Here is a 22,599-nt window from a genome sequence, read left to right as displayed (position 1 = left end):
AAATGTTACTGTTGGACAATAAGACCATAAGATAAAGGAGCAGTATTAGGCCATTCAGCCCAAATGTCCATTCCACCATTCAATCATGGCTGATATGTTTCTCAAACACATTCTTCTGCCTTCTCTTCAAAGCCTTTGATCTTCTCACTAATCAGGAACCTATCAATCGCTGTCTTAAATGCACTCAATGACTTGCCCTCTACAACCTTCTTGCCAATGTGTTCCATGGATTCACAACCCTTTGGCTGAAGAAATTCTGCCTCATCTCAATTCTGAAGGGTTGTCCTTAATTTTAGGGTCTTAGTCTCTCCTATAGTGAAACCATCTTCTCCATGTCCACTATATCCAGGCCTCTCAGTATTCTGTAAGTTTCGATGAGTTCCCCCATTCCTTCTAAACTCCACTGAGTGCAGACCCAAAGTCCTAAACTACACTTCATATATCAAGTCCTTCATCCCAGGGATCATCCTTGTTCGCCCCCTCTGGACCCCTTCTAATGCCAGCACATCCTTCCAAAGATACGGGGCCAAAAACTGTGCATGATATATGAAATGTGGTCTGACCAGAATCTTATACAGCATCAATTGTACATCCCTGCTCTTGCATTCAAACCCTCTTGAAATTAATGTTAGCAATACATTTTGCATTCCTAACAGCCAACTAAACCTGCATATTAACTTTAAGAGAAATAGGGCTGAACTAGGACTCCGAAGTGCCTTTGAGCTTCAGATTTCCAAAGCCTTTTCCCATTTAAAAAATAGTCAACAATTCTTTTCTTCCTGTCAAAGTGAATAATCTCACATATTCCCACTCGGCTTTCCATTTGCCACTTTGCCTATTCTCCCAGCCTGTCCAAGGCCTCTGCAACATTACCTTTCCCTCAGCCTATCTTTGTGTTATCTGCAAACTTAGGAACAGTGCCTTCAGTTGCTTTGTCCAGATTGTTAATGCATAACATGAATAGTTGTCGTCCCAACACTGAGCCCTATGGAACTCCACTAGTCACTGGCTACCATCCTGTCAAGACTCATCCATGCCCATTCTCTGCCTTCTGCCAGTCAGCAAGTTCTCTATCCATGCCAATTCCATGCCTCCAAAACCATGGGCTCTTATCTTATTCAGCAGCCTCCTGTGTGGCACCTAGTCAAAGGCCTTCTGGAAATCCAAACAGATCACATCCATTGGCTCTCCTATATCAAATTTCTCTGACTAAGAAAGTATATCAATAGACTTTTAAGACAAATTTCCTGGATAATGTTGAATGAGGAAAATCTTGCTGACATACAATTGAGGATTTTTTTCATCAAGAAAGTTATACAGCTCAGAAACAGACCCTTTCGCCCAACTGAATGTCATAGAATCTCTCCAGTTTGGAAGAAGTCCATTTGGCTAACTGAGTCTGCACCGACTCTCCGAAAAGCATCCCAGCCAGATCCCCCCTCCCCTCCCCGCAATTCTCTTGGCTAAACTACCTTGCCTACAAATCCCTGGACAATTTTTTTTAACATAGCTAATCCACCTAACCTGCACATCTTTTGAATGTTGGAGAAAAACAGAGGACCCACATAGACAACGTGCAAATTCCACACCAACAGTCACCCAAAGCTGGGATTGAACCTGGGTTCATAGCACTGTAAGGTAGCAGTGCTAACCACTGAGCCACCTAAACTAAACTAATCCCATTTGCTTGGCCCATATCCCTCTGAACCTTTGCTATCATGTACCTGTCCAAATGTCTTTTATATGTTGTAACTGTTCCTGCATCCACTACTTTCTCTGGCAGTTCATTCCATATGTGCACCATCCTCTGTGTGAAAAGTTGCTCCTCAGGTGACTTTTCATAGAATCAGAGTGTTGAAACAGGCCACTAGGCCCAACAAGCCCAGACGAAACCTTCGAAGAGTAGCCCACTCATTCCCCTACCCTATTACTCTACATTTACCTCGACTAATGCACCTAACCTACACATCCCTGAACACTATAGGCAATATAGCATGGCCAATTCACCTAACCTGTACATCTTTGGCTTATAGGAGGAAACCAGAGCACCTGGAGGAGACCCACGCAGATATAGCGAGAATGTGCAAACTTCACACAAACAGTCGCCCAAGACTGGATTCGAACTTGGGTCCCTGGCGGATCTTTTTTTCCCCTCTCACCTTACACTTATGCCCTCAAGTTTTGAATTCCCCTAACCTGAGAAAAATACCTTATTTATGCCCCTCATGATTTTATAAATCTCTGTAATGTCACCCCTCAACTGCCTATGTTTCAGAGAAAAAAAAATCCAGCATATCCAGGATCTCCTTAGAGCTCAAACTGTCCAGTTCCAGTGCCATCTGTTAAAACCTTTTCTGTACCCTTTCCAATTAATAATATGCTTCCTATAGCAGAGTGACCAGAACTATACACAACACTCCAAAAGTGGCCTCACATGTCCTGCACACCCGCCTATATTCAGTGCTCTGACTAATAAAGGCACTTGTGCCGAACAACTTCTTAACCACCCTGTCTATCTGTGACACCATTTCAAGGCCTGAACCCCTAGCTCTCTCTGCTCAACAACATTACCCAAGACTCTACTATTAACTGTGTAAATCCTGCCCATATTTGTCTTATCAAATGCAATACTTTGCATCTATTTAAATTAAACTCCATCTGCCGGTCCTCTGCCCAGTTGTCCCGTTGATCAAGATCCCATTGTACTCTTGGATAACCTTCTTCACTGTCCACTATAACATCAATTTTGGTGTCATCCACAAATTTATTATATTCTCATCCAAATTGTTTATATAAATGACCAAGAACAGTGGACCCAGCCGATACCTGCAGAACACTGCTGCTCACAGGCATCCAGTCCAAAAAAACCCTTTGTCATGACTTTATGTTCCCACTGTCAAGCCAATTTTTTATCCAATCAGTTAGCTCTCCCTGGATTCCATGTGATTTAACTTTATTAACATGTCTAATATGTGAAGCCTTGTCAAAAGCCTTGCTAAAATCCATGTAGACAACATGACTGCTCTATATTTGTTTATCCTCTAGGTCATGTCCTTAAAAAATTAAAATTTGTGAGATACGATTACAAAACCATGCTGACTATTTCTAATCAGCCCTTGCCTCTCCAAATTCATGTAAATTCTGTCTTTCAGAATTCCCTTCAACAACTTACCCACCAGTGATGTCAGATTTACCGATCTATAATTCTCAGGTTTTTCATTGCAGTCTTTCTTAAATAAAGGCACAACATTAGCCACTCTCCAGTCTTCCGGCACCTCACCCATGGCTGTAGTTGTATAAATATCTCTACTAGGGGCACCGCAAATTCCTCCCTAGCTTTCCATGATGTTCTAGGATACACTTGTGTTACGATACGGGGTAAACCCTCCAGCTTAATTTAAACCAGCAAAAGAGAAAAGATTTATCCCATGTAGTAATCTGTGAAAATTCGAGCGGCCATAAACTATTTAAAGCAAAAATTAACAACTTTATCTCTTAAAGTATAACAGAGAATACTTAACTAATGACTATTTACAACCCCTTCCTCTAACCTATATTTTACTTTCCCTTCTATAATACTGGTCTGAAAAAAAATCCTGATTCAGATTTACAAAAGTTCTTATCTCAAAACCAGGAAGCTTTAGGTTCTTTTCTGTATTCCTCTCTTCTTTTCTTCTTGGGGATTTTGCTTCACAGGTTACTGATCAGTAAAGGTACCTTTAAGAGAGCCATTTCTCGGTAGTCTTTGCATGCTGGTGGCTTGGCAGTTCTCCTCCCAACTGTTCAATTTTCCCCAGTCTTAACCCCCCCACGCCAAAGCATCGGATTGTGTCATTGGCTTTTAAGATTGTCAATATACTAAATTCAAACTTGATTGGAATTTGGCATTTTGGGGGTATAATTTAAACTGATTGGCCTAATTTGAATCTGTTTTGTTGTTTCCAGGCAACCCAGCTAATCTATTTTCAACCAAGTGTTACATTCTTACCTTACCGAGAACACTTGGTGCTGTCACATAGTTCTGTCATCTTCTAACTCTCTTAAAGATACAGTACACCCACATCTTCATAACACTTGATCAGGTCCTGGGGATTTATCAATCTTTATGCTTTTTAAGACCTCTAGCACCTCTTCTTCTGTAATGTGGACCGTTTCAAGACATCACTATTTATTTCCCCAAGTTCTCTAGCTTCCATGTCTTTCCTACAGTAAATACTGACATGAAATATTCATCTCACGCCTCCTGTAGTTCCACACTTAAGAAGCCCTATTGATCTCTCACTTGTTGCTCTTTTGCCCTTAATGTACTTGTAGAATCTCTTTGGATTCTCCATAATTTAATTGGCCAAAGCTATCTCATTTCATTTTTTTGCTCTCCTGATTTCCTTTTTAAGTATGCCCCTACAATCCCTATAGTCTTCAAGGGATTCACTTGATCTCAGCATTTATACCTGACATATGCTTCCTTCTTTTTCTTGACCAGAGCCTCAATATCTCTAGTTAACCAGTATTCTCTTCTCCTTGCCCTTGCCCTTCACTCCGAACAGGAACGCAATGTCTTCTTACTCTCGTTATCTCACTTTTGAAAGAACTAGGTCATGTAACCTATCTTGAGAGAGTTAGGCATGATATCTCATCAAAGCAGTTTATTCCTTACAAATGGAATATTGTTGCCCTGTAACCCATGTCTTTGTTTCACACAGTGTTTTACACATTTCCCCGTTGAATGCCTTACAAGTTAACATAATGGATGATTCATCTTTTAAATTTTGCAACATCAGCAAAGTACCTGTTTTAGTGTTTCACTTTAACTTGTTGCACCTCTGATGTGGTTTCAAACATTTTATCTCAATCAAGCGATAATTTACGTACAACTCTTAAGCTTTGTGATTCATTTTTTTTATATATAGATGCTTGGGAAAAAAGATGGATAGAATCAAAACACAGGTCTGACTATGGTAAATTCATACTCCATGCAGGAAAATTCTATGGTGATTCTGAGAAGGACAAAGGTAAACAGTGAAAATAGAATAAGCAGAAACAAATTACATTAATTCAGCTTCCTGATTTAAATCTCCAGGTTTCCTCTACTATTTTCCTCTCTTTCCCCACAAAGAGGTTTGTTTTCTAGTTCATATTTACTTATGCAATAATACTTCATGAAATCTTTGCTCTCCACCAGATTGATCTATCTGTAGCTCTCCTTCCCATATACTGTAAATATTGTTTTTTGTTTAATCTTATATTCTCTTTCCTAAAAATATTATAAACTACTTGTTTTTGTTTACATTTAAGTTTGCACTTTTCCCATTATACTTGAGTCAAGCTTACTTTGTGATTGTATGACTGGTCAATCTGACGTTTTCCTTTCTTCCTCTTGCACTTCCTTTATTCATTTTATTTATTATTAATTTTTGTTTTAACATCAATTTAATCTAATTCCACATTATCTACTTTCACGTTCGAATTCTTTTTATTTACCCTGTTTTTTTTCTTTCCTAGTTTAAATACTTCTTCTCTCCCCTGTTTAGTATTATTTTTCATTTCGTTAGCTTACTTCCAATATGGATGTAGTGTCTCCTTGTTCCCCAGACCAGATGTCAGTATAACACAAAATGGAAATTATTTTCCTGGTATCATTTCTTTAGCCACGAGGTGAGTTCTTAGTCTTCCATTCTTCCCTCTTCTGGGACATAAGCACTCAGAGCAGAATAGCAGTTCAGCCCTTTGAGTGTGCTCTGCCATTTAATATAATCACGGCTGATCTTATCTCAACCTCAACTTTACTTTCCTGGTCATCCCCATAACCCTTTAATCTACTTCTAAGCGAAAATCTGTCTAAATCCTCCTTAAATTTACAAAGGAACCTCAGTTATCCGGCACTTAATTATGTGAATATCGGATTATCCGGCAAGATCGCAAGGTCCCGATGTTCGACTAAACTATGTTAGTTGGCATTCAATTATCCAAAATTCAATTAACCGAATGAAATACTGCCCGCCCATGTCCTTTGGATAATTGAGGTTCCTCAGTATTCAGTGACCCGGTGTCCACAGCACTATAAAGTAGTGAATTCTATAGATGCATGATCTTTTAAGAGAAGTAATTCCTCCTCATCTCTGTATTAAATCTGCTGCCCCTTGTCCTAAAACTGTGACCTCTCATCCTAGATTACCCCACAAATGGAAACATTCATTCTATGTATACTTTGCCAAAACCCTTTAGCATCTTATATACCTCAGTTAAATCTCTTTTGATTCTCCTGAACTCAAGTGAGTATAGACCTAACCTACTCAATGTTTCCTCAACAGAAAAGCTTTTCACCTCTGGAATTAATCTAGTTAACTTTCTGTGTGTTTCCTCCAATGCAATTATATGCTTTCTCAAGTAAGCACATGGTGGGGAATATAAACTGGAGAATTTTGTTCCAGAACCCATTTCTAAATTTGTTTTGCAAAATATAATACCTTTTCTATACCTTTGGATCCAACATGGATCACATGGATTGTTCTCCTGTTCTTTCTGAAAACATTTCCAGCTTTTCTGAAATATTCCTGGCCCTAGCACCTGGAAAGCAGTAAAATTTGTATTATTCAGTTTTAGAATGGTAACACCAATAAATAAAAAATATTTTTTCAGAGAGAATGTCAAGTACCATAGATGTCTTGGAGTGACTATTTTACTTATACATCTTTGTATCAATTTTTTGATCTGCTCTTCAAACTATCTCAAAGTACATACTTTACTTTGTCTTACAGGAATCCAAACAAGTCAGGATGTCAAGTTTTATGCAAGATCAATTAGGTTTGAAGAATTCAACAATGAAGGACAAACATTAGTCATACAATTCACTGTTAAACATGAGCAAAATATTGACTGTGGTGGGGGATACATTAAGCTTTTTCCTGCTAATCTCAACCAAGAAGATATGTCTGGAAATTCTCCTTATTATATAATGTTTGGTAAGTAGTGACCATGGATCAACTCATACCAAGTCTTCAAAATGACACCATTTACGATGTCACTGAATCTATCTTAACCCTATCAAAAACGAGTGCTATTATGAAAATTGATCATATACACTTCATCAGAACATTCATTTTTTAAGGAAGGTCAATGGAAAGGAATAGGTAGAGAGGTTTTAAGAACAGATTGTAAAACTAGCAAGGATGATATTTTCATGACCTTCACTTTAGTATTAATCTAACATTAGCAAATCTGGGACAATTTCATTTGTCGAGGTTTGGTGCCTGTTTTTATTATTAGATTAGATTAGATTAGATTACTTACAGTGTGGAAACAGGCCCTTCGGCCCAACAAGTCCACACCGACCCGCCAAAGCGCAACCCACCCATACCCCTACATTTACCCCTTACCTAACACTACGGGCAATTTAGCATGGCCAATTCGCCTGACCCACACATCTTTGGACTGTGGGAGGAAACCGGAGCACCCGGAGGAAACCCATGCAGACACGGGGAGAACGTGCAAACTCCACACAGTCAGTCGCCTGAGGCGGGAACTGAACCCGGGTCTCTGGCGCTGTGAGGCAGCAGTGCCGCCCACACTATATGGCATCTCCACTCCTGGTACTGAAATTTCCTATAGTGCCATATTCTGAAATCCCAACAATAATTGTGTTGAAATTTTCTGCCAATCACTACCATGTGCCAGAATGAGAACATCACGTAATTGACTGAGAGTTTGACTGCATTCAGGCAATGGGTATTAACTTGGAAGTTCACTTTTGTGATGTGTAGGAACAGACTGAAACTATGGTGGTTGCGTTTCAATCAGATCGTTGTTTACATTGTGTGTCTCTATGAAAACTTATAAAGATGTATGTATATCAGACTCCAATTCTATTCTACAGTGCTAAACTATATGAAATAAACCAGTTAGAGCCTAATACAATCACAGAGCTCATATTTGACTCCATCTAATTATTAAGGTGACATGTAAGTTTGATAATTATCACTGATGCTCATTAAGTAATTGCATTTGTGAAAACTTTTCAATGTAACTTAATCAAGCGCAATTAAAATTATTATAAGAAAAATACCAAGCAAATTTCTTGGAACAAAATAAAACCATAAATATCATATGGAATTAGACAGCAGCACCATGGTCCATGTTGAAGTTTCTTGGGAATTCAGGTTGGATGCTCAGTCAGTTGAAAGTTGGTAATAGAGCAAAGTTTTTCAGTGGATACCTTTTACACCTTCATCAAAGACAATAATAATATTTAAAGTAGTGAAATAGATAACCATGTCTTCAACAGGCTATAATTTCCTTCAGAGTTCAATAGTAAATTTTAATGTCATCATATTCCTCAGGTCCCGATATTTGTGGACCAGAAACAAAAAAAGTTCACGTGATCTTCAGCTACAAAGGAGAAAACTACTTGATTAAAAAAGATATTAGATGCAAGGTAATTTTGTTTCAAACAACATCAAATTTGAGCTTGACAACATACTTTTAATCTCTAATAGATAAGTTGAACAACTCCAAGAGCGCAGGAATACAAGAAATGAAAACCAGGGTAAAGCGTACAGCTTGTCACATTTGCACATCGTTCACAGACTGTAACTGCTTTTGTGTTTCAACTCCACTTTTTTGCCTGCTTTTCATACCTCTTGACTCACACATCTATCTCAGCCTTCAATGTATTCAGTGATAGTAGATCCATAACCCTCTCAGGTAGAGAGTTCCCCAGCTTCACAAGCCTTGAAGTGAAATAATTTAAATGTATCCGTGCCCCTCATGATTGACTCCATATGCTATGACTGTAACCTTGTGCTTTCATTTCCTGACTAGCAGAGACAATCTCTCAGCATTTACACTGTTAATACTTCCAAATTCTTTTCATGTTTTGATAGGATTGTCTCCCATATTTTTAAACTCCAGAGAGTATAGACTCCAGAGAGTATTTAGCCTCTCATCCTTTATTCTAGGAATGCATTTAGCAAAATCTTCAATGTAACCTGTAAAGCAGGTATGCTCTCCCTTAAATATAAAGAACAAAACGGCATAGTACTCCAGATGTGAGCTCACAAATTATACAACTGGAGCGAGTCTTCATTATTCCTATACTCCAAACTCCTTGCAATGAAGTCCAGCATGCCATTTGCTTTCTTAATTACATGCTCTACATGTATGTTAACTTTCTGCACTCTGTTTATGAATTCACTAAGTCTCTCTGAACAACACCATTTTAACATTTCACACTTATCAAAATTATTCTGCTTTTCTGACCCACCGGCGGGTCGGTGTGGACTTGTTGGGCCGAAGGGCCTGTTTCCACACTGTAAGTAATCTAATCTAATCTAAAATAGCTTCACAGATGCCCTCAATATATTCCACCTGCCATCCTGTTGTCTACTCACTACGTGTTGTCTTTGCCTCTAGGATTTGTTTGCAGTTCTACATATCCTTCCCAAAATCTACCTTTCCATATCCCTTTGGTTCCGTCAGTAACCATAGATACATGACTCGTCTCTTCAAGTCATCAATATAGATTGTTGTGGAATCCCTACAATGTGGAAGCAGGCCCTTTGCCCTAAAGGTCCACACTGACCCTCTGAAATGTAAGCCACCCAGACCTATTCCCTACCCCATTACATTTACCCCTAATTAATGCACCTAACCTACACATCCCTGAACATTATGGGCAATTTTAGCATGGCCCATTCACCTAACCTGCACATCTTTGGATTGTGGGAGGAAACCGGAACACCCAGACAGACATGGGGAGAATGTGCAAACTCCACACAGACAATCACCTGAGGCTAGATTCGAACTCAGGTCCCTGGCATTGTGAGGCAGCGGTGCCGACCACTGACCCACAATATCTGGGGTCCCCAAGTTAATCCTCATAGCACTCTACTAGTCAGAGTTTGTCCATGTCAAAACACCCTGTCTATGCGCACTCTTTTCCCCCTAACTTAATGAATTTCCATTCCATGTTAAAACGTTGCCCCCAGTTCCATGTGTTTTATTTTATCTAAGACACCTTATTGTTTGCCTTTTGGAAATCCAGGTATACTGCATTTACTGATTCTTCTTTGTCTACCCAAATGATTCATCCTCAAAAAGTTCCAACGATGGTTTGGAAAGATCCATCTTTCAAAACAACAAACTGTATGATAATGAATTGTCAACCCATTTATCAACTTGTCCCATTCCTTTTCATTGAATCCACTGAAAAAAAAGTGGAATATAAAAATGAGTATTATTTGCTACTACCATGACAAATTTCATTCCTATTATATTTTACACAGTTAGTGATGCATGTAATTTAAGTGTTGGATTGATGTACTATTAATCAATTTAGAATGTTTAACTACTTATAAAAATTAAACACTGAGAATCCATCCGATTGTAGGATGAAAGTATGCCAAGAGTGAAACTTTATTTGCATACTTCATTTTTGTTGAACATGTAAATAACAATTTTAAATGTCATACCTCAAATGGAAGTTGAGTCAGAATATTTGTTTGCATACAAAATGCTTTGTTCATGATCACAATATTCTGTTAAAAACAGCAGAGAAGCTTGGCACAGTAACATGTTATTGATTAGATTACTTACAGTATGGAAACAGGCCCTTCGGCCCAACAAGTCCACACCGACCCGCAACCCACCCATACCCCTACATTTACCCCTTATCTAACACTACGGGCAATTTAGCACATCTTTGGACTGTGGGAGGAAACTGGAGCTCCCGGAGTAAACCCATGCAGACACGGGGAGAAAGTGCAAACTCCACACAGTCAGTCACCTGAGGCGGGAATTGAACCCAGGTCTCTGGCGCTGTGAGGCAGTAGTGCTAACCACTGTGGCACCGTGCCACCCATTTTCCAGGTCTTTGTCAGATGGCTATGTGTCTCTAATGAAGAAAATCAAGTAGGCACGGTGGCACAGTGGTTAGCACTGCTGCCTCACAGCGCCTGTAGACCCGGGTTCAATTCCCGACTCAGGCGACTGACTGTGTGGAGTTTGCACGTTCTCCCCGTGTCTGCGTGGGTTTCCTCCGGGTGCTCCGGTTTCCTCCCACAGTCACAAAGATGTGCGGGTCAGGTGAATTGGCCATGCTAAATTGCCCATAGTGTTAGGTAAGGGGTAAATGTAGGGGTATGGGTGGGTTGCGCTTCGGCGGGTCGGTGTGGACTTGTTGGGCCGAAGGGCCTGTTTCCACACTGTAAGTCTAATCTAATCTAATCTAAATACGTTGTACCTGGCATGCATTGTAGCTAAATATTTTCGAATTGAAACACTGAGCAGAATCTTCCCAGCCTCTGAATGATATGGGTAATGGTAGGGCAGTTGGGAAAAAATGGTGAACTCAGAAGAAAATAGATTCTTGATCTCAAAAAATGTCTAGATGTGCATCCAAGTTTTGAATTGTGAGATGAGAATCTTAGTTGGGAGCTGCAAGAACCTTTCTAACATGCATTTGCATGCTATTAGCAACAAATCTCACCTATCAATGCACAGTTTGTACTCTCCAACATGCTGGCTAGAAATTAGATAACAACAATTCCCAACATGAAAAATAGAATGAGTACCTGGCTGGACCAGCTTGCTGCTTGCTCTCCTGGGCCTCAAGGGACAGCAGCGACCAACATCTCAGGTTATGCTCCATGGGCAGTGACTGCCTACACCCTCATCCAATGAGTTTGGCATTAGCCAATGATAGACCTCACTGCATCATCATGACATATCTCTGATCCACTTACAATACAGGTTGCCACTTCAAATGCTACCTTGGAGTACATTAGCAATTTTCATTGTAGTGCTGCTGCCAGGGGCAAATACCCATCAAAAGAATAAATTAAGGTGCATCTCAGGGCTCCTGATTTACGCTGTTCATGCTCAATCATTTTGTACCTACTTGGATCATGGCATCTTTGCTTTGCCTTTTCGCAGTTTGCCACTTTATTTAGAACTTAAAATCTTGCAGAACTTCTGACTTGCTTTGCTGTTTAGTGTAGACAAAGCCAGGCAGCTTGTCATGATTGTCAGCAATGATCAGTCAAGGGGCTGAACAGTTTACAGTCCGGCTAGATCAGTGTTATATCAACACTACGTACTAACACCTTACATGGCGAACACATTGTATGCGCTTCAACCAGACAGTCATATCTCAAAGACTAAGGGCAGGAGTTTGTGGTCACTTCAAACAAGAAAAGGGACTTCTATCAGGAGGTACCAGCACAGTAACTCACAGGTTGCATCTGATTATAGTCCAGGATTTTGGACATGGTCAGTCAGCTACTTAGTGTGTCCAGGAGTCTGTCTTTCTACAATCTGGGGAGTGGGCAATGATCAGTCCAGCAGGGCCAGTTCCACCAATCTGTAGGTTAGCAGTCAGTCAGTCAGGAAGCTGCACAGATATCAGACAGGAGAATGTTCATTCATCAATCAGGGCTGTCTCATTAAGTTAGGAGAAAATGAGGACTTCCATTGGATAGACCCCGGAACTGATTGTGGCACACCCACCTGACAAACTTAGTGAGACAGAAAGAGTTGAGCTGGAAAAGCTCAGCTGCTCAGGCAGCATTTGAGGAGCAGGAGAGTTGACATTTCGAGCATAAACTCTTCATCAGGAATGTAGGAGGTAGGCCCAAGGGGACTAAGAGACAAATGGGAGAAGGGAAGGGCTGTGGGGAAAGTAGCTAGGAATGCAATAGGTGGATGTAGGTGGGGGAATGATAGTGATAGATAGGTTGGAGTGGAGGGCAGAGTGGATAGATGTGAATGAAAATGGACAGTTAGGACAGTTCAAGAGGGCAGTTGAAGGGTTGGGTCTGGGATGAGGTGGTTGGAGGGCATTGAGGAAACTGGTGATTCCATGTGGTTAGTGAATTCCAAAGCAGAAGATGAGTTGTCGGGTGGCTAGGAGATGATGGTGGAGAAGGCCCAGGACTAGAGTGTCCTTATTCGTGTGGGAGGGGGAGTTGAAGTGATTGGACACAGGACAGAGGGTTGTTTAGTGCATGTGTCCCAGAGGTGTTCTCTGAAACGCTCCACAAGTTGGTGTCCTGTCTCCCCAATATAAAGGAGACAACATCGAGAGCAGTGGACACAGTAGATGAGGTGTTTGGAGGTGTAGAAAAATCTCTGCCAGATGTGAAAGGATCCTTTGGGACCTTGAATGGAGGTGAGGGGGAGGTGTTAGCGCAGGTTTTATACCTCTGGTTGTGGCAACATAAGGTGCCAGGGGTGGTGGGTGGGTTGATGGGGTGAGTGGACCTAACAAGAAATCACGGAGAGAATGGTCTCAGCAGAAAGCAGATTGGGGTGGGAGGGAAATATATTTCTGGTGGTGGGGTCGGACTGTAGGTGGTGGATGATTCATTGTATTCGGAGGTTGGTGGGGTGAAAGGTGAGGACCGGGGGGTTCTGTCCTTGTTGCGGTTGGAGGGGTGGGGTTCAAGGGCAGAGGTGCAGGAAGTGGGGGAGATGTGCTGGTGGACATTGTTGACCTTGTGGCAGGGGAAACTGCAGTCCATGAAGTAGGAGCCATTTGGGGTGTTCTGGAGTGGAATTGGTCCTCCTGGGAACAGAGTAAAAAGTGAGGTCTGCAGATGCTGGAGATCAGAGCTGAAAATGTGTTGCTGGTTAAAGCACAGCAGGTTAGGCAGCATCCAAGGAACAGGAAATTCGACGTTTCAGGCCAGAGCCCTTCATCATCTGGCCCGAAACGTCAAATTTCCTGTTCCTTGGATGCTGCCTAACCTGCTGTGCTTTAACCAGCAACACATTTTCAGCTTCTGGGAACAGATGCAATGGAGGTGGAGGAATTGGGAGTAAGGGATAACGTTTTTACAGGGGGTGGGTGGGAGGAGGTTTAGTCCAGGTAGTTGTGGCCGTTTGTGCATTTGAAGCAGATCTGTGTTGCGTCGGTCACTGGAAATGAAGATGGAGTGATCCAGGAAGGAGAGGGAGGTGTCCGAGATGGTCCAGGTGAAGTTGAGGTCAGGGTGGAAGATGTTGCGAAGTTGATGAACTGTTCAACCACCTTGTGGGAGCACGAGGTGACGCTGATACAGTCATCCATGTCCCAGAAGAAAAGGTGGGGAATGGTGCTGGTGTAACTGTGGAAGATGGACTGTTCCATGTAACTGATGAAGAGGCAGGTGTAGCTAGAGCCCATGCAGGTGCCCATGGCTACCCCTTCAACTCAGCACTGTCCTTTTGAACTGTCCTACCTGTCCACCTTCCTTCCCACTTATCCACTCCACCCTCCACTCCGACCTAATACCATCACGCCCCATCTGCATCCATTTAATGCATTCCTAGCTACCTTCCCCCTGCCCCACCTCCGTCAGCTGCTTTGCCCCCACCGACCGACCGACCCACATTCCTGATGAAGAGCTTATGCTCGAAACATCAACTTTCTTGTTCCTCGCATGCTGCCTGACTGACTGTGCTTTCCCAGCATTACACTTTCTGTCTTCTTAAGCTTGTCAGGTGGGTGTGCCACAATCAGTACTGGGGTCTATCCAAAGAAAGTCAAAGGATATTATTGGGGGCACTGTGGCAGTGAAGAAGTTGGGAAGCCATCTTTGGGGATGGAAGGCACATGCTGGGATAATAATTGTGAAACCTAACATAGGTGGAAACCTCACATAACTGGGTGAGAAACCATAGAGATGGGAGGGAGTGGTATATTGTGTGAAGGGGAGCCAGGAGGAGATGTTTGATGGTCACCGCAAACCTGAGTTTGATGGGGACAATGCATCATGATGTTTGGCATGACCAAACTATATGCCCTGGGTTTTGAGGGTAAAGAAGGGAGACTAGTAGTTAAATAAATAGGCTGGATGGGAATGTGGGGAAGATCAAAGCCAATGAGATTGGCAGAGAGGGCTAGGAAAACGGGAGTATGACAATTTGTGTGCTCACCTAGACTGAGAGGCTGAGTCTATGAGCCTGTGAAGTATGCCTATTGTTTCCTTTCACCGAGGTGTAAATAACAAGTGCACCATGGAGATGAAAATAACTGTCATCACACCCAGAGTAGCAACTGTAAGTGTTTCATTCTGTGAGGGTGGGGCTCCATTTTTGTGCATTGCCTTCAAAGGACAAGAGCACAAAACAGACAGTGAGAGGGTACAGATTAAAGTCATCTATTTTCACAAAATGCTGTATACACATTTTATGTTTTGAATTAGTGTATCGACTAAAAGTCCTGGCCTTAGCACTGTTCACCACATCATCCAAACCACTAATCAATCCCATTAATTGGTGTGAGGTGAAAGCAATGTCTTGGATTGGGGATGTGGGGGATAGGCCCTCAGTATTGTACATGCACCAAAAGGCTTGAGGAACAGACATTTGAACCAGGACAACAATGTCCACATGTCTTTGTAGAGGCATCGCACGGGTCTCCTTTTTGGGGCCTCCATGTCCAAATGTTCAGAGGATGCTGATTCAAACATTGTTTGGATATGCTGTGATCGCTGAATGGTCTCATGACACAGGGGCTGCTTTGTTTCTCATATTGCAAACAATACACTCATCTTAGGTGTCCTGAGTGGATCTAGACGCAGAAGTTGCTCTAGTCTCTTTGGCTCCTGAACTAAGAGCATCCACACAAATTGATGACCAACACACACAACTGGAAGCCCACGAGCAGCATCAATCTCAAATTCATTTGGAACTAACCCTTACTGTGGAACTTCTAGCTATAATGCCATAATGATGCAATAAAAACATAGGGAAGACATAGCTGCTTACTTTCCATGAAATGCTGTGCAGATGAGAGAGGGGCAAGGTTGCAAATGTTGTCCAAATGTGAAGGTCAGAGTGCATTTCATGCTGTCCAGTGTAACTGTGATGCAACACCTTCTACCACTTGAGCCACTGAGGGTCATAGGACAGTCCCTCCACATCAAGTTTATATGTAATTCATGTCTGGGGAATTGAACTGGCACTGTCTAGACAAAATGGAAGATGCTTCAGAACTACAGGATGATGATGGAGATCAATGAGAACTGCAACATTATGCTGAATAAGAAAAATAGATATTCAGCCAAAAAAGCATCTTTAGCATCTTACAGTGCAGCAGTATTGACCATAGCGACCCAGTCAGGATCTCTATGTGAACTTGTTCAGTGCAACTGAGATATGTTAATTCATCTTTCACTGGCTGTAAGTGTTTTGATGCTGCTGAAGCCAGCATCCCTGATGTAATCCCAATTGCCATTCGCAATGTGTGGCTGCACAGTTAAAAAGGATGTGACTGAGAGAAGAATATTGGCACTCCACTTCACCAATGGGGACCTTGAGGCCCTGGCGAATGAGGTGGCGAACAGGAGGGACATCTTCTTACCTCAGGGCCATTAGAGGAGACCACAGTACCAGATTCTGCCACTCATTCTGAGGTTGCTGCTTGAGTAAGTGTGATATCCACCACCTGGTGAAACATCCAGCAACGCAGGAAGACGTTTAATGACCTTAGATGTTCCTTCTCTCTATTACCTCACATCACTCAAGATCTGCCTGTGCAGACACCTCCTGCTAAGGATTGCAGTGTTTTCCCCTTATTCCCTCTCAGACGCCTTCCCCTCTCCTCGCTACCTACTCATCTGTGTGCTTTCTGTATATTTTCAGGAAGGCAATAGCCTTTGGTATTAACGCTATGTTATTAATCCAGAAACTCAGCTGATGTAGTGGGGACCCGGGTTGGAACCCACCACAGCAGTTGGTGGAACTTGAATTCAAATTTTAAAAAGTCTGGAATTAAGAATCTAGTAGTGAGCATGAAATCATTGTTGATTGTCAGAAAAATCCATCTGGTTCACTAATGTCATTCAGGGAAAGAAATCTGATCAGGCCTACCTGTGACTCTAGTCCCACATTGCCACAGCAATGTGATAGACTCAATTGCCCTATGAAATGGGTTACCAAGCCACTTGCTTGTACCAATTGCTATAAAGTCTCAAAGAAATTAAACCGGATGGATCACCCGGCATCAACCTAGGACCAGGAAAGACAATGGCAGAAACAGCCTCGTCAACCCTGCAAAGTCCTCCTTACGCACATCCAGGGGTTAGTGCCAAACTTGGGTGAGCTGTCTCACAGACTAGTCAGCAACAGCCTGATATTGTCATACTCATGGAATCATACCTTACTGACAATGTCCCAGACATCACCATCACCATCCCTGGATTTGTCCTATCCCACCAGTAGGACAGACCCAGCAGAGGACATGGCAAAGTGGTATGTGGCTGGGAGGGAGTTGCTCTATAAATTCTCAACATTGACTCCGGACTTCAGGAAGTCTTGTGTCTTCACGTTAAATATGGGCAAGGAAGCCCCATGCTGACTACCACATTCTGTCCTCCTTCAGCTGGTAATTCGGTGCTCCTCCATGTTGAACAACTTAGAGGAAGCACTGAGGATGGCAAGAGCACAAAATGTGCTCTTGGTGAGGCATTTCAATGTCCACCACCAATATTGGGTTGGCAGCAGTATTACTGATCGAGCTTGTCATGTCTTTAAGGATGTAGCTGCTAGACTGTGTGTGTCGCAGGTGGTGAGAGAACCAACATGAGGGAAAAACATACTTGACCTCAGCCTTACCAATCTGCCTGCTGCAGATAATCTGTTCACAACTGTATCAGTAAAAGCAATCATCGCACAGCCCTTATAGAGACTAAGTCCTGTCTTCACATTGACAATAATCTCCATCATTTTGCGTGACACTATCACTGTTAAATGGGACAGACTGAACACTTCTAGCAACTCAAGACTGGGCATCTGTAAGACATTGTGGACCATCAACAGCAGCAGAATTGTACTCCAGCATAATCTGTAACCTCAAGGCCTCACATATCCCCAATTCAACAATTATCATCAAGCCAGGGGATCAACCCTGGTTGAATAGAGAATGCAGAAAGATGTGCCAAGAGCAGCATCAGGCATACCTGAAGGTGAGGTGTCAACTTGGTGAAACCACCAAGCAGAGCTACTTGCATGCCAATAGCATAAACCATAAGTGACAGACAGAGCAAAGTGATCCCATATTGAGTATTGAATGATGGTGGACAATTAAACAACTCATTGAAGATGGGGATATTTGTGGAGCCTCCTCTGCCAATGATGGAAGGGCTCAGCACTTAACTGCAAAAAATTAGACTGAAGCAATCTTCAGACGGAATGCCTTGTGGATGATCCACCTGTGCCTCTTCCAGTGGTTTTCAGCATTACAGATACAAACCTTTAGCCAATTCGATCCACTCCATGTGATATCAAGAAACCGTTTTAGATTATGTGCAAAGATTATGTGCCCTGACAAAATTCCACGATAGCACTGAATACTTGTGCTCTCAAGCTTGCCACTTCCCTAGCCAAGTTGTTCCAGTACAGTTATAACACTTGCATCTGCCTGACAGTGTCAAAAGTTGTCAAAAAGTGTGGCGCTGGAAAAGCACAGCAAGTCAGGCATCATCCAAGGAGCAGGAGAGTCAACTTTTTGGGCATAAGCCCTTCATCACATCCCTGATGAAGAGCTTATGTCCGAAACATCGACTCTCCTGGTCCTCAGATACTACCTGACCTGCTGTGCTTTTCCAGCGCCACACATTTTGATTCTGATCTCCAGCATCTGCAGTCCTTACTTTCTCCTCAATGTGGAAAGTTACCAACTATGTCCTGTACATAAAAAGCAGGACAAGTCCAACCTGCCCCAATTACTGTCAAATCTACTCTCATCAGTAAAGTGGTGGAAGGTCAAGCAGTCAAGCAGCACCCTGCTCAGCGATAACCTGCTCAATATGTGCTCAGTTTGGGTTCCAGTACAACCACTCAGCTGCTGACCTCATTACAGCCTTGATTCAAAAATGGACAAAAACACTGAATTCCAGAGGTGAAGTGAGAGCAACAGCCCTTGACATCAAGGTTGCATTCGACCAACCGTGGATCAATGAGCCTAAGCAGAATGGGAATCAATGGGTTTCAGGGGGCAAACTCTCTGGAGTCATACCTGGCACATAGGAAGATGGTTGTGGTTGTTGGAGGTCAGTCATCCCAGCTCCAGGGCACCTCTGCAGGAGTTCCTCAGGGTAGTGTCCTAGATGTAACCACCTTCAGCTGCTTCGTCAATGACCTTACATTTAACATAAGGTCAGAAAGGGGGATGGTCGCTAATGATTGCACAATGTTTCACACCATTCATAACTCCTCAGATCGTGAATCAGTCCATGTTCAAATGCAACAAGGTCTGGACAATATCCAGGTTTGGGCTCAAAGTGCCAAGTAACATTTGTGTCACATAAATGTGAGGCTATGACCATCACCAATAAGAGACAGTCTAACCACTGCCTCTTGACATTCAATGGTTTTTCATTTTCTGAATCCTCTACTATTAACATTCTGGGGGTGATCATTGACCAGAAACTTGACTGGACTAACCACAGTGGCTTCAAGAGCAGGTCAGAGGCGAGGATTACTGCGGTGAGTAACTCACCTCTTGACTCCCAAAGCCTGTCCACCATGTACAAGACACAAATCTGGAATGTGATAGAATACTCACTACTTGCCTGAATGAATGCAGCCTCAACAACACTCAAGAAGAAACACTCCATCCAGAACTAAGCAGCCCATTTAATTAAATGGCACCATATCCACAAGTATCCACTCCCTCCACCACTGGTGCTCAGTTGTAACAGTGTGTACTGTTTACAAGAACCACTGCAGAAATTCACCAAAGATCCTCAGACAGCACCTTCCAAATCCATGAGTTCTGTCTAGAAGGAAAAGGGCAGCAGGTACTTGGGAACATCCCCACTTTCAAGTTCCCCCCCAAGCCACTCATCATCCTGACTTGGAAAGATATCACCATTCCATCAGCGTCACAGGATCAACATCCTAGAATTCCCTCCTGAATGGTATTGTGGTCAACCCATAGCAGCGGTTCAAGAGGACAGTGCACCATTACCTTCTCAAGGACAACTGAGGAAAAGCAAATAAGTACTGGGCAGCCAGCAATGCCCATATTTCATAAATGAATATCAAAATAAATCTTACTTACACTTGGGAGATCTCACCAACTGTCTCTGAACATCATTGTGCAAAGTGATGCTGCATTCCAAGTGCACAAGTGCAAGAAGAACTTTATTCGAAGTGAGTTGGAGATGAGCCACAAGTGAAATGAAGAACTTTATTCTAAATGAGTTTGAGATGAACCATTTTAATGTGGTGTGGTTGGAGCATGTCTGATGCTATCCTCCGTGGACAAAGGATGAAGGTGGTCACCACTAGCTGAGATGGAGCCTGCAAAAGCGAGAAGTTAGCTGGAATTGCAGATATCCACTCAATGTGATGAGGCTGGCGCATGTCTGGTGGCTACACTAACAGCTGTGCGAACCATGTTTGTTTCACTCAACCGCTCCTTTAGTTTCATTTCAGGAGAATCTAGCCCCCAAGAAGGCCAGAGAAAGCCAAGCTTGGTGGTGGGAGTCTGAAATTTGTCTCTCTCCCTCCATTTCCATTAGGAGAGAATCCTTAGTGACAGAGCATTGTGCTGTGCAGCAACATGTCCACCTTTTGACTGATTGTTGCTGACCAAGATGACTGACTGCCTGGCTTTGTATTTGCACTTCTGAACAAAGCAGCAATATGCAAATCGGAAGGCAGAAATGCTGTTAGCATCCAAATAGGCACAAACTAAGTGAGCACTAGATGTCCTGAGGTACACCCTGCTCAAATCCATGAGTCTGCTGCCTACTCTTGCATACAAAGAGGCTTGGCGGCAACATCACAATCCAAAGTGAAGGTGCTGCACAGAGGGCTACTGAGTAAGACAAAGGCCCATGGTGTCAGAGGCAAGGTGCTAGCATGGATAGAAGCTTGGCTGTCTGGCAGAAAGCAGAGAGTGTGGATAAAAGGATCCTTCTCAGGGTGGCAGCTAGCGACAAGTGGTGTTCCACAAGGCTCAGCTTTGGGACAACAACTTTTCACTTCATACATTAACAATCTAGATTAAGGAACTGAGGGCATTCTGGCTATATTTGCAGACAATACAAGATACATAGAGGGACAGGTAACACTGAGGAGGTGGGGAGGGCGCAGAAGGATTTAGCTGAAAATGTGTTGCTGGTCAAAGCACAGCAGGCCAGGCAGTGCTTTGACCAGCAACACATTTTCAGCTGTGATCTCCAGCATCTGCAGACCTCATTTTTTACTCGCAGAAGGATTTAGACATGTTAGGAGAGTGGGCAAAGAAGTGGCAGTTGGAGTACAACATGGGAAAGTGTAAGGTCATACACTTTAGTGGGAACAATAGAGGCATGGATTATTTTCTAAATGGAGAGAAAATTCAAAAGTCTGAAGTGCAAAGAGACTTAAGAGTTTGAGCACAGGATTCCCTTGAGATAAACTTGCAGATTGAGTCAGGAGTTAGGAAGGCAAATGCAATGATGGCATTTATTTTGAGAAGACTTGAATATAAAAGCAGGGATGTAGTTCTGAGGGTCTATAAGGCTCTGGGCAGATCACATTTCGAGTATTATGGGCAATTTTGGGCCCCATACTTCAGGAAGGATTTACTGGCCCTGGAGTGTGTTCAGAGGAGGTTCATGAGAATGGTTCCAAGAATGAAAACTTAACATATGAGGAATGTTTGAGGACTCTGAGTCTATACTTGATGGAGTTGAGAAGGATGATGGGGGGAACTAATTGAAACATGCAGAATACTGAATGGCCTGGACAAAATTGATGTTGGGAAGGTGTTTCCATTCGTAAGAGAGACTAGGACCTGAGAGCATAGCTTTAGAATAAAGGAAAGACCTTTAGGAACAGAGTTAACCAGAGAATGATGAATCTATGCAATTCATTGCCACAGAAGGCTGTGAAGGCCAGATCGTTGAATTTATTGAAGACTGAAGTAGATAGGTTCTTGAATATAAAGGAGATCAAGAGTTACGGAGATGAAGCAGGAGAACAGGGTTGAGAAACTTATCAGCCATAATTAAATGACGGAGCAGATTTGATGAGCTGAATGGCCTAATTTCTGCTCCTTAGTTTTATGACCTTATGGTCTTCTCTAACTGAACCACTTCATGTTGTTCCTTGCAGTTCCACCAATTGATGCACTAGTTGTATACACCATCTACATATTGAATCAAATTGCTCACGACTATGTGACAGGAAATTAAACCAAGAAGAGCAATAGGGACTAAGAGGTTTTATTGATTTGCATCAATTTAGCTTAATTCTCTAGTTTTAATATTTTTGCTATTCATGTATTTGGTAAATAATTTGCTTCTAGTATGTGTGGATCTTTTTCTTGTAAATACATTTCCTTGCAACTAGCATTGATATTGTTTTCATGTCATAAATAGGAGCCAGTTATTAGCATATTGTGTTCCACATCGGAGTTAGAATCTAATCCAAATCAACAGGCTGAACTAGACTCTGTGGTTAAAAGGTTCTGTGTAAAATAAATTTTGGCCACGTCCCTTCACATTTGCCATTCAATGAAATCGAAGATTCTAAACTTGCAATCTTTCTTGGGTATAACAATAGCTACTTTGAGGAAATGGAATGTCCATTCTGATAAAATGGGTCCGCTTGAGAGACAGGGTGGAG

General features: G+C 42.3%; 1 protein-coding gene across 1 annotated transcript in view; it reads left to right on the top strand.

Annotated features, from left to right (window-relative positions):
* Positions 1-22,599, top strand: part of calr (calreticulin) — a 56,317-nt gene that overhangs the window by 4,280 nt on the left and 29,438 nt on the right. Inside the window, exons 2-4 of the mRNA XM_060829825.1 lie at positions 4,911-5,012; positions 6,759-6,962; positions 8,337-8,431. Of these exons, the coding sequence (XP_060685808.1) occupies positions 4,911-5,012; positions 6,759-6,962; positions 8,337-8,431 (401 nt within the window). The remainder of the gene's footprint in view (positions 1-4,910; positions 5,013-6,758; positions 6,963-8,336; positions 8,432-22,599) is intronic.

This window comes from Hemiscyllium ocellatum, chromosome 9 (assembly GCF_020745735.1).
Source record: "Hemiscyllium ocellatum isolate sHemOce1 chromosome 9, sHemOce1.pat.X.cur, whole genome shotgun sequence".
NCBI lineage: Eukaryota > Metazoa > Chordata > Chondrichthyes > Orectolobiformes > Hemiscylliidae > Hemiscyllium > Hemiscyllium ocellatum.
The sequence above is the reverse complement of the archived record's forward strand: the minus strand, read 5'-3'. Positions and strand labels throughout refer to the sequence as shown.